The sequence below is a fragment of the Nannobrachium achirus genome (genome assembly GCF_963921795.1).
Source record: "Nannobrachium achirus genome assembly, chromosome: 9".
In the NCBI taxonomy this organism is placed as follows: Eukaryota; Metazoa; Chordata; class Actinopteri; order Myctophiformes; family Myctophidae; genus Nannobrachium; species Nannobrachium achirus.
Genome location: NC_137818.1, coordinates 6602657 through 6616098, shown reverse-complemented (window position 1 = coordinate 6616098; position 13442 = coordinate 6602657). Strand labels below are relative to the sequence as shown.

General features: G+C 45.0%; 2 protein-coding genes across 6 annotated transcripts in view; both read right to left on the bottom strand.

Annotated features, from left to right (window-relative positions):
* Positions 1–13442, bottom strand: part of LOC308291238 (uncharacterized protein) — a 222159-nt gene that overhangs the window by 122494 nt on the left and 86223 nt on the right. The window lies entirely within an intron of this gene.
* Positions 1–13442, bottom strand: part of LOC308291728 (CD5 antigen-like) — a gene marked incomplete at its 3' end in the record, with an annotated part of 38761 nt that overhangs the window by 24505 nt on the left and 814 nt on the right. The window contains exon 2 of the mRNA XM_080733857.1: positions 6781–6827. Within this exon, the coding sequence (XP_080589983.1) occupies positions 6781–6826 (46 nt within the window). The 5' untranslated portion in view covers position 6827. The remainder of the gene's footprint in view (positions 1–6780; positions 6828–13442) is intronic.

Here is a 13442-nt window from a genome sequence, read left to right as displayed (position 1 = left end):
GAAACTCATTATTGTCATGTTGTGAATCTCTGCTCATTTATTCACATTTAGATTATAATTTCAAAGCGATAGCAAATATGTATTCATCTCCTGTATTTGTGTCTGCCGGTATCTGCCAGAGCCGGGTCCACCTCTTAGTCGTCACTGCTCGCATCTATCTGTATTTCTGTTACAACTTCCTTTTTTTTTATTTTTCTTATTCTTTTTTTAGCGGCCCACGGCGCCTCCGCAGGTTTTCTTTATGCGTAATAAGACATGCAATAGCCTACTAGCTCTAAAGGACCAGGTGATAGGCCTACAGTTAATAAAATAAATATATAAAGTGAATATGAAGTGTAGGCTATTGTCTGACTATATCACCATTGACAGCTGCAAGGACTCCCTGCTGTGCGTTCAAACAAACAATTAGGTTACAAAAAACGAATGGCCCAATTTTGACTTCAAAGGAGTGCATGACGGGATCAACCGCAGACAATTAAGTGGCCAATTTGGCCACTTTCTCTGTCTGTCTGTCTGTCTGTCTGTCTGTCTGTCTGTCTGTCTGTCTGTCTGTCTGTCTACGTCTGTCTGTCTACGTACCACCCTTTCCTTCCTTAGTGTAGCCTTGTAGTAGACCTAATCATAATAATCAATGTCTATCAGTCCCTCTGACCCTCTCCACCTATTTCTTTTATGCACACCTGTTTTGCACCTGCTCGCATCTTTGTAAAATAAAATAAAAAGGAAACTCACTTTTGTCATGTTGTGAATATCTGCCCTTAACATTTATTCACATTTATATAATAACTTCAAAGCGATAGTAACAAATATAATATGTACATATTCATCTACTGTATTTGTGGTTGACGAGCAGGGCTTAACTGTAAATACATAAGCATGTATTTGTGGCGTTTTGCCGGGCACTGACTCCAGCGAGGCGAGACAGTGGAACGATAATTCAGCACCATGGACAGCGCCTTCGCCTATTCCATTCCCACACTGTGCCAGATTGGCATATGTGGAGATTTCTGGATTTCTGTTGTCATCAATCCCAGGCCGTAACTGGCCCAAGAGCCAGTTTTACTCTGACTTTTAGCTGGCAATACACTACAAGATAATCGGGCCCGACTGAATCGGGTAGAATTAAACACTACAGGATAATTTTTTCAGATTCTCTGACCAGATAATCTAAACACAGCAATAATAAATATTATAATTAATACAAAATGCCACGGGGTTCTGATAGCTTCGCCTTGCAACACGCACACGCACGCATGTATGTATGTCGCAGGGACGCACGCACTGACATGCGTGCGTTTTGCAAGGCGTAGGCCTATTGCATTAAAAAGGATAGGCCTATTAGGCCTGTATCCATTGTGTTTATTTTATGTCCGCTCCAGTTTTATCATTGTCAGTTTTGATAAAGTCATTTTATTGTATAATATTTAAGGTAACGCGCATATTTTCTAAACCTGCTGTCTGTGAAAATAGCCTACTTGTGTGTGCGAAACGCCTGGCTACTACGGGCGCGCTGTGTGCGTCGGAGTTGTTAACCCAGCTGGTAGATCAAACAACGAGTTGATGATGGCCCATTAATTAAGCTACACCGCCAATTGGAACTTGAAAGGAGTATGCTAGAGATTACATAACTGCATGGACCATCAGAGAAAGTGACTGACGTGGGGTGAGCAGCTGCTGTTTAGCCTAATAGGCCTATAGTCACGGACGGTTCAAGTTCAAGACAGCCATGGCCTAGGCTTTCAATCATAGATAGATAGATAGATAGATAGATAGATAGATAGATAGATAGATAGATAGATAGATAGATAGATAGATAGATAGATAGATAGATAGATAGATAGATAGATTGATTGATTTGGCCAGGTCAGGCAATCGCCTGGAATATAATGGACCCTTATGGACATTTTAATTATTGTGCGGGTAGGCCTAAAATGAAACCAAATGGACCCGTAACGTTTGGTTTCATTTTACACTCTCTCACTGTGGAAAACACTGCGGGGGTTCTGGGGTCAAAATCGTCGGCCAAAACATAGGCTGCACGACATGCGCGGCGCACGCACACACACACACACACACACACACACACACACACACGCAGCTCCATAGTCGGTGTGTCCAGCGTTGCCACGGATTAGGTATAATTGCCACGGCATAGGAATCATTGCCGCGGCTGTTGTCGGCAGGTGTGCATTCGCTGTCCCTCGGACATTGATCCAAAAAAGAAGGTCATATTTGAATTCTCCATAAAAAAATACATACAATAGACGTCCAAAAGGACGCGAGCAGCACTTTTGCGTCCAGCGGCCAGCCGTTCCAGAAAAATGCGTCCCACATGCTCTTTCCCACAGCCTCGTCCCGCGTCCTACAAGTGAGTCCCACGGCCTTGTCCCCCGTCCCACGTCCCATTTCCGCGTCCCGCGTCTGACACCTGGCAGCGTCCATGTACGAGGACGACGAGGGCGGGGACGCGAGCGGCCAGCCGTTCCATAAAAACGCGTCCCGCGTTCCCTTTTGCGTCCCCCGTCCCACGGGACGCGTCCCACGTTCAATTTTGCGTCCCGCGTCCCAGCGGCCGGCCGTTTGCGTCCATGGACGCGACCTTACGTCCATGGACGCGACCTTGCGTCCATCGCCATTTTTTTCGCGGCCGCGTCCATGGACGCGTCTATGGACGCGTCCATGGACGTGGACGCGGCGGCCAGCGGCTGTCTCTCACTCCTCTCACCCCCTCCATCTGGAAATCACCAGTTACTGGAGTAAGAGAGGAAACGACCGCTTTGCCTACCCAGAACGGAGATGTGAGAGACTAGGAAAATCTTTTGTACCGGCCGCCCTTAAGCTGTACAACGAAAAACATAACGGACGAGTGAAAAGGACTTCCTTCCTAACCTAGACTGACGGAACTATTGCTGTATTGACTTTGACCCCTAAGGACCTTCCAGGGAGAGTGCTCATGTGCGTCTTGCGGTGACACGCTCCCTAGTTTTTTCTTCTTCTCTGAGCTGCTTTTTTTCTTTTTTTTTTTTTTTCCGCACTGATTTTTTACTTTGCACTATTAGGTTGTGTTGGTAGTTTCTGGGTATTCTGCTTTGTTTAACAATGTCAGTGAGATACTTGTTGCACTAACTAGCATTGACTGTTACGGTCTCTTTTTGTAAGTCACTTTATGTATATACTCTATTGATGCACCTTCTCTTTATTGGTACTGTACTGCTCTTTTTTTTTCTTTTACTCTTATCTATCTTTTTTCTTACTTCTCTGTAACTTTGTAAATACTGTATACTGCTATGCTACAACTGGACAACTGAATTTCCCCCTTGGGATAATAAAGGTATCTATCTATCTATCTACCTATCTATCTATGACACAGCCACCGTACCGAGTGGACTCCATGGACACTGAGGGACCGTGACCAACCATGACACAGCCACCGTACAGAGTGGACTCCATGGACACTAAGGGACCGTGACCAACCATGACACAGCCACCGTACAGAGTGGACTCCATGGACACTGAGGGACCGTGACCAACCATGACACAGAGTGGACTCCATGGACACTAAGGGACCGTGACCAACCATGACACAGCCACCGTACAGAGTGGACTCCATGGACACTAAGGGACCGTGACCAACCATGACACAGCCACCGTACAGAGTGGACTCCATGGACACTGAGGGACCGTGACCAACCATGACACAGAGTGGACTCCATGGACACTAAGGGACCGTGACCAACCATGACGCAGCCACCGTACAGAGTGGACTCCATGGACACTAAGGGACCGTGACCAACCATGACACAGCCACCGTACAGAGTGGACTCCATGGACACTAAGGGACCGTGACCAACCATGACACAGCCACCGTACAGAGTGGACTCCATGGACACTAAGGGACCGTGACCAACCATGACACAGCCACCGTACAGAGTGGACTCCATGGACACTAAGGGACCGTGACCAACCATGACGCAGCCACCGTACAGAGTGGACTCCATGGACACTAAGGGACCGTGACCAACCATGACACAGCCACCGTACAGAGTGGACTCCATGGACACTAAGGGACCGTGACCAACCATGACACAGCCACCGTACAGAGTGGACTCCATGGACACTAAGGGACCGTGACCAACCATGACACAGCCACCGTACAGAGTGGACTCCATGGACACTAAGGGACCGTGACCAACCATGACACAGCCACCGTACAGAGTGGACTCCATGGACACTAAGGGGCCGTGACCAACCATGACACAGCCACCGTACAGAGTGGACTCCATGGACACTAAGGGACCGTGACCAACCATGACACAGCCACCGTACAGAGTGGACTCCATGGACACTAAGGGACCGTGACCAACCATGACACAGCCACCGTACAGAGTAGACTCCATGGACACTAAAGCCGACATCATAGTCGCCTGGGCGGTGGAAGGCTTTACACCGCGGTGTAGTCTTTTCGAGTCTTTTTGAGTCATGAAACTACAACGTTACGTCATTCCTCGCGGTGGAGAGCTTTACACCGTGAGTCCCAACAGACAGACAGGCTCTACACCTCGTTCACTGATTGGTCGACCTGAACGGAGTTTGCGTCTGAACCAGAGGGAGGCGGGGGAGGACTTCACCGTGGGCCCTGTGACTATGATGTTCTGCACTTATTTTCTGACTTGCGGTGGAAAGCTTTCCACCTAAAATTTGCGGTGGAGAGCTCTCCACCGTACACTCTGATACGGGCTTAAGGGACCGTGACCAACCATGACGCAGCCACTGCACAGAGTCACGGGATGTTTTCACTCGCAGGACGTCCTGTTTGCCTCCCGCCAGAGCATTTTCACTGTCTTTAATATTTCCAGTGTTTTATTTTGTTCATTAATGTTAAATTCAGTGTCTGAGTGAAAGACCTTTATGGGGCATTCGGGAAATTCATGGGTTGCATTTGTAGTCCTTCTTTGATTGATTGATTGATTGAAGACTTTATTAGAAGTTTGCATAGGAAAAGGTACAGTTTCATGATGGTACAGTTCACTTTTTTAAACACATACAGCTGCACAACCAGCAGTAACAGCTAAACATTCTAGAATGAACATAGAACAGGAAGTTGCTTAAATAGACTGTTTGAGATGCATTGTGGGTAAGAGGGCGTATGAGAATTAAGCTTGTAGCCAATGAGAATGAACATGAGGGGACGGGCTGCTCTGTGGGGGTGTGAATGAATTAACTGCTTAATGAAGAGGGGGTCCAGGGAGATAGCAACAACACATCCTGCATTCCACAAATAAAAGAACTACCGCAGGCTCCATTAAGTCTAAACAAACAGTAAGTATATACAAAGAAGGGGCAGGGGAGGGTAGGGTTCGGCTAGGTTAGTTTTTTTACCAGTTGCGAACGGCTGCTGCCTGTAAGTGGTTTTTCAGGGCAATTTTAAATGATGCTAGTGATCCACACTCCTTTATGGCCTTCGGTAAGGCTTTCCACATTTTGGTGGTATAGCAGAAAAACGAGTTTGACCCTTTGTTGGTTTTGACTCTGGGTTGAAAGTGATCTGTGGTGCTGCCTCTGGTGTTGTAATTATGGACATCCTTAATGTTTATAAAGTATTTTGACAGGTACTTGGGTATCATAGTGGTGTAGTGTATCTTGTACACCAGGCCCATTGCAAGTTGCTGTACTCTGTCATCTACTCTGAGCCACCCCACTCTTAACTGGTGAGTAGCGGTGAGGTGAGTCTGATAGGGAAAGGTTAAGCAGGACCCTAATTTGTTTATTTTGGGCTGTTTGGAGTTTAGTTTTAAGGGCTTGTGGGGTGTCATGATACCATACGTGAACTCCGTAGTCAAAGAGGGGCTGGATTATTGCACCAGCTATGGTCTTCACTTGCAGAGATGGGCAATATTTGAAATATATGTATTTGAAATATCCATTTGAAATACTTTTTTGTATTTTGAAATACATATTTCAAATACTTTTTTTGTATTTCAAAATACAGGGTTAGGGTTACAGGGACAGGGTACCGTTAATCTCCACCACCTGTTCCCTCCCCACCAGGTAAGATTGCATCCAACTCACTGCTGCACTGTCAAGACCGATGGCTTTTAGTTTCTCAATCAGAATAGAATGATTTACGGACTTCTGGAGGTTTATCATGACCATGCCGCTATATTTGCCGTCATCCGCTTTGCATTTGATTTCGTCAGTCAAATAGAGAAGGCATGTGTCAGTGGAATGAGATTTTCTGAATCCAGATTGGAACTCGTAAATCAGATTATTCTCATCGAGATATCTTGCAATCTGTTCGTAGACTATTGTCTCCATGACTTTGGATATGGAGCTAAGAATGGAAACGGGCGGTAGTTTCCAGGGTCTAGTTTGCTACCTTTTTTATGCAGGGGGGTTACTTTTGCTAGTTTGAAGTCCTGGGGGAAAGGACCCTGTTCGATGGAAAGGTTAATTATGTGGGTAATGATTGGAGGAATGGTGGCGGCTTCACCAGGTGTTTTGATTAACATAGAATATTGGTTCTATGCCAATCAGACAAATTGAACACCTGTGTGCCTCAATATGGCCGGTTTAGGACTACAAAAATGCAACCTATGAATACGGAACAAACTGCGTTCCGTATTGGTTCAATACGGAATCTAACATTTCATTCTCAAATATGGGACAAATTCGTATTTTACGGAACGGGTGGCAACCCTAATCACAGAGTCACATGGTCTCATGGTGATGACATCACAGAGTCACATGGTCTCATGGTGATGACATCATAGATCTACTCACCATGGAGGAGCAGAAAGGTCACGATGAGACGCAGAACCATCTCCATCCTGGACACACACACACACACACACACACACACACACACACACACACACACACACACACACACACACACACACACACACACACACACACACACACACACACACACACACACACACACACACACACACACACACACACACACACACTTTTAGTTTATTTAGACAATAGACAGATACCATAAGAACAGCTTGTTACAAAAGGAAAATACAGAGATACAAAAACACAAGGTACATGAACCTAGCCTTGCATGGCCAGACTGCGGCGCTGTTCAAGGAGTAGTTCACCCCCCAAATGACTTTTCTTCTATTGATTACTCACGGCATGAAGACTTGAGTTCAATAATATATATATATTTTTGTCACATTCTCAAGACAAAAAAATTTTTTTTGTAAATTGACCCCCATTGATTCCAGATGGGGATCCGAATCGATTTGGGTCCCCATCCGGAACGAATGGGGGTTCCATTATTTTGTTCACATTTTTGTCTTAGGAATGCAACAAAAAACTACATATATTCTTGAACTCAAGTCTCCATGTCGTGAGTAATCAATAGGAAAAAAAAGTCATTTTGGGGTGAACGACTCCTTTCAGACGACACCGTTTTCTATAGAAAGCAGAATAAAATGTCAGATATGTGGTCCGTTTAGAACGCTGTTCTCTGGAGTTGAAAACACAACAAAGGTTAAAACTCCTTCCAGAGTGTGTGAACTGGCTCTGCCTGGCGTCTCCATGGAAACCACACAACATGTGATGTCATGGCTCACCTGCTGATAGCGAATGAGAGCTAGCCTGGTTCCAGTTCCCTGAATCGCTAGCCACGCCTCTTTAACAATGTGTTTGAGGCAATAGGCTCTATGCATATGCACCAATTTGTTCTACTTCCGGGCCTCTTTCCACTTCCTTCACAGGTGTTACCGATGATATTAATGAAGGGTCTGTTCCATTCTGGTCAAACAGTCACGGCGCTGATACCACTGGAAACACTCTGCTACACCAGTGGGTCTCAAAGTGTCCTTGAGTGGATTCCAAATGTCCCCTTACAGGTGTGTAACTCTGAGAGTGTACAAATGGAAGCACATGGACCCAGGGTCCATTTGATTCCATTTGTACAGAGCTATGGGGGTCCTTCAAATTAAAGAACCACTGTACAATAAATCAAACAGAGCCAATTAGTATCATCAGTAACACCTGTGAAGGAAGTCGAAAGAGGCCCGGAAGTAGAACAAAATGGCGCATATGCATAGAGCCTATTCAGGGGTCTGGTGGTGCTCTCATTGAAGTGGTTTTCCATGGTTGAAAATCCGTATGGCGAATCAGCGTCGCTTCAACTCGATGACGTAGGGCCTTGAGAGCAGCGTGGGTGGGGTTTTCCCAGAACTCATGTGTGATTCCAAGTAACCCAGTGCCGCCAGTGCCGCCAGACCGTACCGCACATTCCCAAACATAAACATCGCGTCGCTCGCCGCGGTAACGTGCGATCGTATCGATCTTGCTATGTAACATCAGTAGCAGACATGTTTTACTGTGTTTGATTACTAGTTCGTAGCGCTAGTTTTCTGCCTGTTTCTTCTTTGGTTAGCAAGTAGCAAGCAACAGGCTAGCACTGCCACGTAACACCAACAACTACGTCATATGCTTTGCTACTGTTGTGATTGGTCATGCGGTGAACCAATCGCAGAAGACTGCCTCTTTGGCAACGCCCATCCCAGAAACTGCTGCAGATGGAAGCGATTTCAGACCGAGTGAAACGAAATGTCAATTCAGGCTGAGTGTCAGGCTAAATGAGAGCTGCATTCTGCCAAACCCCACCCTGCCAAAGTGTGATTGGCTGGAAAGACTTGCATGCAGCAGTCCAACGCACTACAGTCCCTTTGAGACGCATTCAGATGCAGAAGCATGCAGTCCCCACAACAATATGTACTATTCTGTCCCCCAGATGTAACAGAAGCAGTCCCCATAACAATATGTACTATTCTGTCCCCCTGATGTAACAGAAGCAGTCCCCATAACAATATGTACTATTCTGTCCCCAGTAGATGTAACAGAAGCAGTCCCCATAACAATATGTACTATTCTGTCCCCCAGATGTAACAGAAGCAGTCCCCATAACAATATGTACTATTCTGTCCCCCAGTAGATGTAACAGAAGCAGTCCCCATAACAATATGTACTATTCTGTCCCCCTGATGTAACAGAAGCAGTCCCCATAACAATATGTACTATTCTGTCCCCCAGATGTAACAGAAGCAGTCCCCACAACAATATGTACTATTCTGTCCCCCAGATGTAACAGAAGCAGTCCCCATAACAATATGTACTATTCTGTCCCCAGTAGATGTAACAGAAGCAGTCCCCATAACAATATGTACTATTCTGTCCCCCAGATGTAACAGAAGCAGTCCCCATAACAATATGTACTATTCTGTCCCCCTGATGTAACAGAAGCAGTCCCCACAACAATATGTACTATTCTGTCCCCCTGATGTAACAGAAGCAGTCCCCATAACAATATGTACTATTCTGTCCCCCTGATGTAACAGAAGCAGTCCCCACAACAATATGTACTATTCTGTCCCCCAGTAGATGTAACAGAAGCAGTCCCCTTAACAATATGTACTATTCTGTCCCCCTGATGTAACAGAAGCAGTCCCCACAACAATATGTACTATTCTGTCCCCCAGTAGATGTAACAGAAGCAGTCCCCTTAACAATATGTACTATTCTGTCCCCCAGTAGATGTAACAGAAGCAGTCCCCTTAACAATATGTACTATTCTGTCCCCCAGTAGATGTAACAGAAGCAGTCCTCACAACAATATGTACTATTCTGTCCCCCAGTAGATGTAACAGAAGCAGTCCCCTTAACAATATGTACTATTCTGTCCCCAGTAGATGTAACAGAAGCAGTCCCCATAACAATATGTACTATTCTGTACCCCAGTAGATGTAACAGAAGCAGTCCCCACAACAATATGTACTATTCTGTCCCCCAGATGTAACAGAAGCAGTCCCCATAACAATATGTACTATTCTGTCCCCCAGTAGATGTAACAGAAGCAGTCCTCACAACAATATGTACTATTATGTCCCCAGTAGATGTAACAGAAGCAGTCCCCATAACAATATGTACTATTCTGTCCCCAGTAGATGTAACAGAAGCTGTCCCCTTAACAATATGTACTATTCTGTCCCCCTGATGTAACAGAAGCAGTCCCCTTAACAATATGTACTATTCTGTCCCCCTGATGTAACAGAAGCAGTCCCCTTAACAATATGTACTATTCTGTCCCCAGTAGATGTAACAGAAGCAGTCCCCTTAACAATATGTACTATTCTGTCCCCCTGATGTAACAGAAGCAGTCCCCATAACAATATGTACTATTCTGTCCCCCTGATGTAACAGAAGCAGTCCCCTTAACAATATGTACTATTCTGTCCCCCTGATGTAACAGAAGCAGTCCCCTTAACAATATGTACTATTCTGTTCCCCTGATGTAACAGAAGCAGTCCCCTTAACAATATGTACTATTCTGTCCCCCTGATGTAACAGAAGCAGTCCCCTTAACAATATGTACTATTCTGTCCCCCTGATGTAACAGAAGCTGTCCTCATAACAATATGTACTATTCTGTCCCCCTGATGTAACAGAAGCAGTCCCCTTACCAATATGTACTATTCTGTCCCCCTGATGTAACAGAAGCAGTCGCCTTAACAATATGTACTATTCTGTCCCCCTGATGTAACAGAAGCAGTCCCCTTACCAATATGTACTATTCTGTCCCCCTGATGTAACAGAAGCAGTCCCCTTAACAATATGTACTATTCTGTCCCCCTGATGTAACAGAAGCAGTCCCCTTAACAATATGTACTATTCTGTACCCCAGTAGATGTAACATTAGCAGTCCCCACAACAATATGTACTATTCTGTACCCCAGTAGATGTAACAGAAGCAGTCCCCTTAACAATATGTACTATTCTGTCCCCCAGTAGATGTAACAGAAGCAGTCCCCACAACAATATGTACTATTCTGTCCCCCTGATGTAACAGAAGCAGTCCTCACAACAATATGTACTATTCTGTCCCCCAGATGTAACAGAAGCAGTCCCCTTAACAATATGTACTATTCTGTCCCCAGTAGATGTAACAGAAGCTGTCCCCACAACAATATGTACTATTCTGTCCCCCAGTAGATGTAACAGAAGCAGTCCCCACAACAATATGTACTATTCTGTCCCCCAGTAGATGTAACAGAAGCAGTCCCCTTAACAATATGTACTATTCTGTCCCCCTGATGTAACAGAAGCAGTCCTCACAACAATATGTACTATTCTGTCCCCAGTAGATGTAACAGAAGCAGTCCCCTTAACAATATGTACTATTCTGTCCCCAGTAAATGTAACAGAAGCAGTCCCCACAACAATATGTACTATTCTGTCCCCCTGATGTAACAGAAGCAGTCCCCATAACAATATGTACTATTCTGTCCCCCAGTAGATGTACCAGAAGCAGTCCCCACAACAATATGTACTATTCTGTCCCCCAGTAGATGTAACAGAAGCTGTCCTCACAACAATATGTACTATTCTGTCCCCAGTAGATGTAACAGAAGCAGTCCCCTTAACAATATGTACTATTCTGTCCCCCTGATGTAACAGAAGCAGTCCCCACAACAATATGTACTATTCTGTCCCCCAGATGTAACAGAAGCAGTCCCCTTAACAATATGTACTATTCTGTCCCCCAGTAGATGTAACAGAAGCAGTCCCCACAACAATATGTACTATTCTGTCCCCCAGTAGATGTAACAGAAGCAGTCCTCACAACAATATGTACTATTCTGTCCCCCAGTAGATGTACCAGAAGCAGTCCCCACAACAATATGTACTATTCTGTCCCCCAGTAGATGTAACAGAAGCAGTCCCCTTAACAATATGTACTATTCTGTCCCCCTGATGTAACAGAAGCAGTCCTCACAACAATATGTACTATTCTGTCCCCAGTAGATGTAACAGAAGCAGTCCCCTTAACAATATGTACTATTCTGTCCCCAGTAAATGTAACAGAAGCAGTCCCCACAACAATATGTACTATTCTGTCCCCCTGATGTAACAGAAGCAGTCCTCACAACAATATGTACTATTCTGTCACCAGTAGATGTAACAGAAGCAGTCCCCTTAACAATATGTACTATTCTGTCCCCAGTAAATGTAACAGAAGCAGTCCCCACAACAATATGTACTATTCTGTCCCCCTGATGTAACAGAAGCAGTCCTCACAACAATATGTACTATTCTGTCCCCCAGTAGATGTAACAGAAGCAGTCCTCACAACAATATGTACTATTCTGTCCCCCAGTAGATGTAACAGAAGCAGTCCCCTTAACAATATGTACTATTCTGTCCCCCTGATGTAACAGAAGCAGTCCCCTTAACAATATGTACTATTCTGTCCCCCTGATGTAACAGAAGCAGTCCTCACAACAATATGTACTATTCTGTCCCCCAGTAGATGTAACAGAAGCAGTCCCCTTAACAATATGTACTATTCTGTCCCCCTGATGTAACAGAAGCAGTCCCCTTAACAATATGTACTATTCTGTCCCCCTGATGTAACAGAAGCAGTCCCCTTAACAATATGTACTATTCTGTCCCCCTGATGTAACAGAAGCAGTCCCCTTAACAATATGTACTATTCTGTCCCCCTGATGTAACAGAAGCAGTCCCCTTAACAATATGTACTATTCTGTCCCCCTGATGTAACAGAAGCAGTCCCCACAACAATATTTACTATTCTGTCCCCCAGAACTCGGACGGCGCTGAGTCGGCTCATGCGACCTTCGCACCACTCGACACATCGGCTCGCTCTGCGGTGTCTCACGGGGCTCAAGGTCGCCTGAGACGGCTTACCTCCGTCATGGTTAATAATTAGCTATAGGGAGCTTGTAGCTGAAGGGGTTAATGAAGGCTATGTTTTGTAATAATAATAACCAAAAGTAACTAGTAACTTAAGTTTTCACATACTTGTAGTGGAGTAAAAAAGTAAAATTTTAAAAGAGTAGAAGTGAAAGTATAGAAATTGGAAATACTCAAAATTGTACTTGTGCTTTATGTCACTGCCAAATCATATCCACTGTACTCTGTACTCTATGGGTGCGTTCGGAAATGCGCACTCAACGCACTGGTGTGCCATGTTGTCGTTCGTTTACTCGGTGCACTTGGTGCGTTGTCGTTCGGAAATCCAGTGCGGGGCCACCGGTGTGCTGAGTGCACGCACTGAACGACCCTACTCAGAAGATGGGGTTTGACGGTGTGGTGCGTCAGTGCAGTGTTTTCATTGGTTGGTTTTCATGATCATGTCTCGAGCGCTTCTCAGCTGTGAACAATGGCGTAGGAAATGATAACAAAATGCACCGTTTGCTGCTTTATTGGTCCTTTGGGCTTTATTGTTGCACATGCACCAACGTGTAAACTAATAGCAGGTTGGCCAATGTTATGAATTAAATTACCTATCAATAGCAACGTTACGTTAGCAACTGCTGCTTTTCAGAAAGTTTTCTGACTAAAAAAGTGCACAGCTGCCTCTAAACTGGTCGTTCATAGATAAGCCACACTGAACG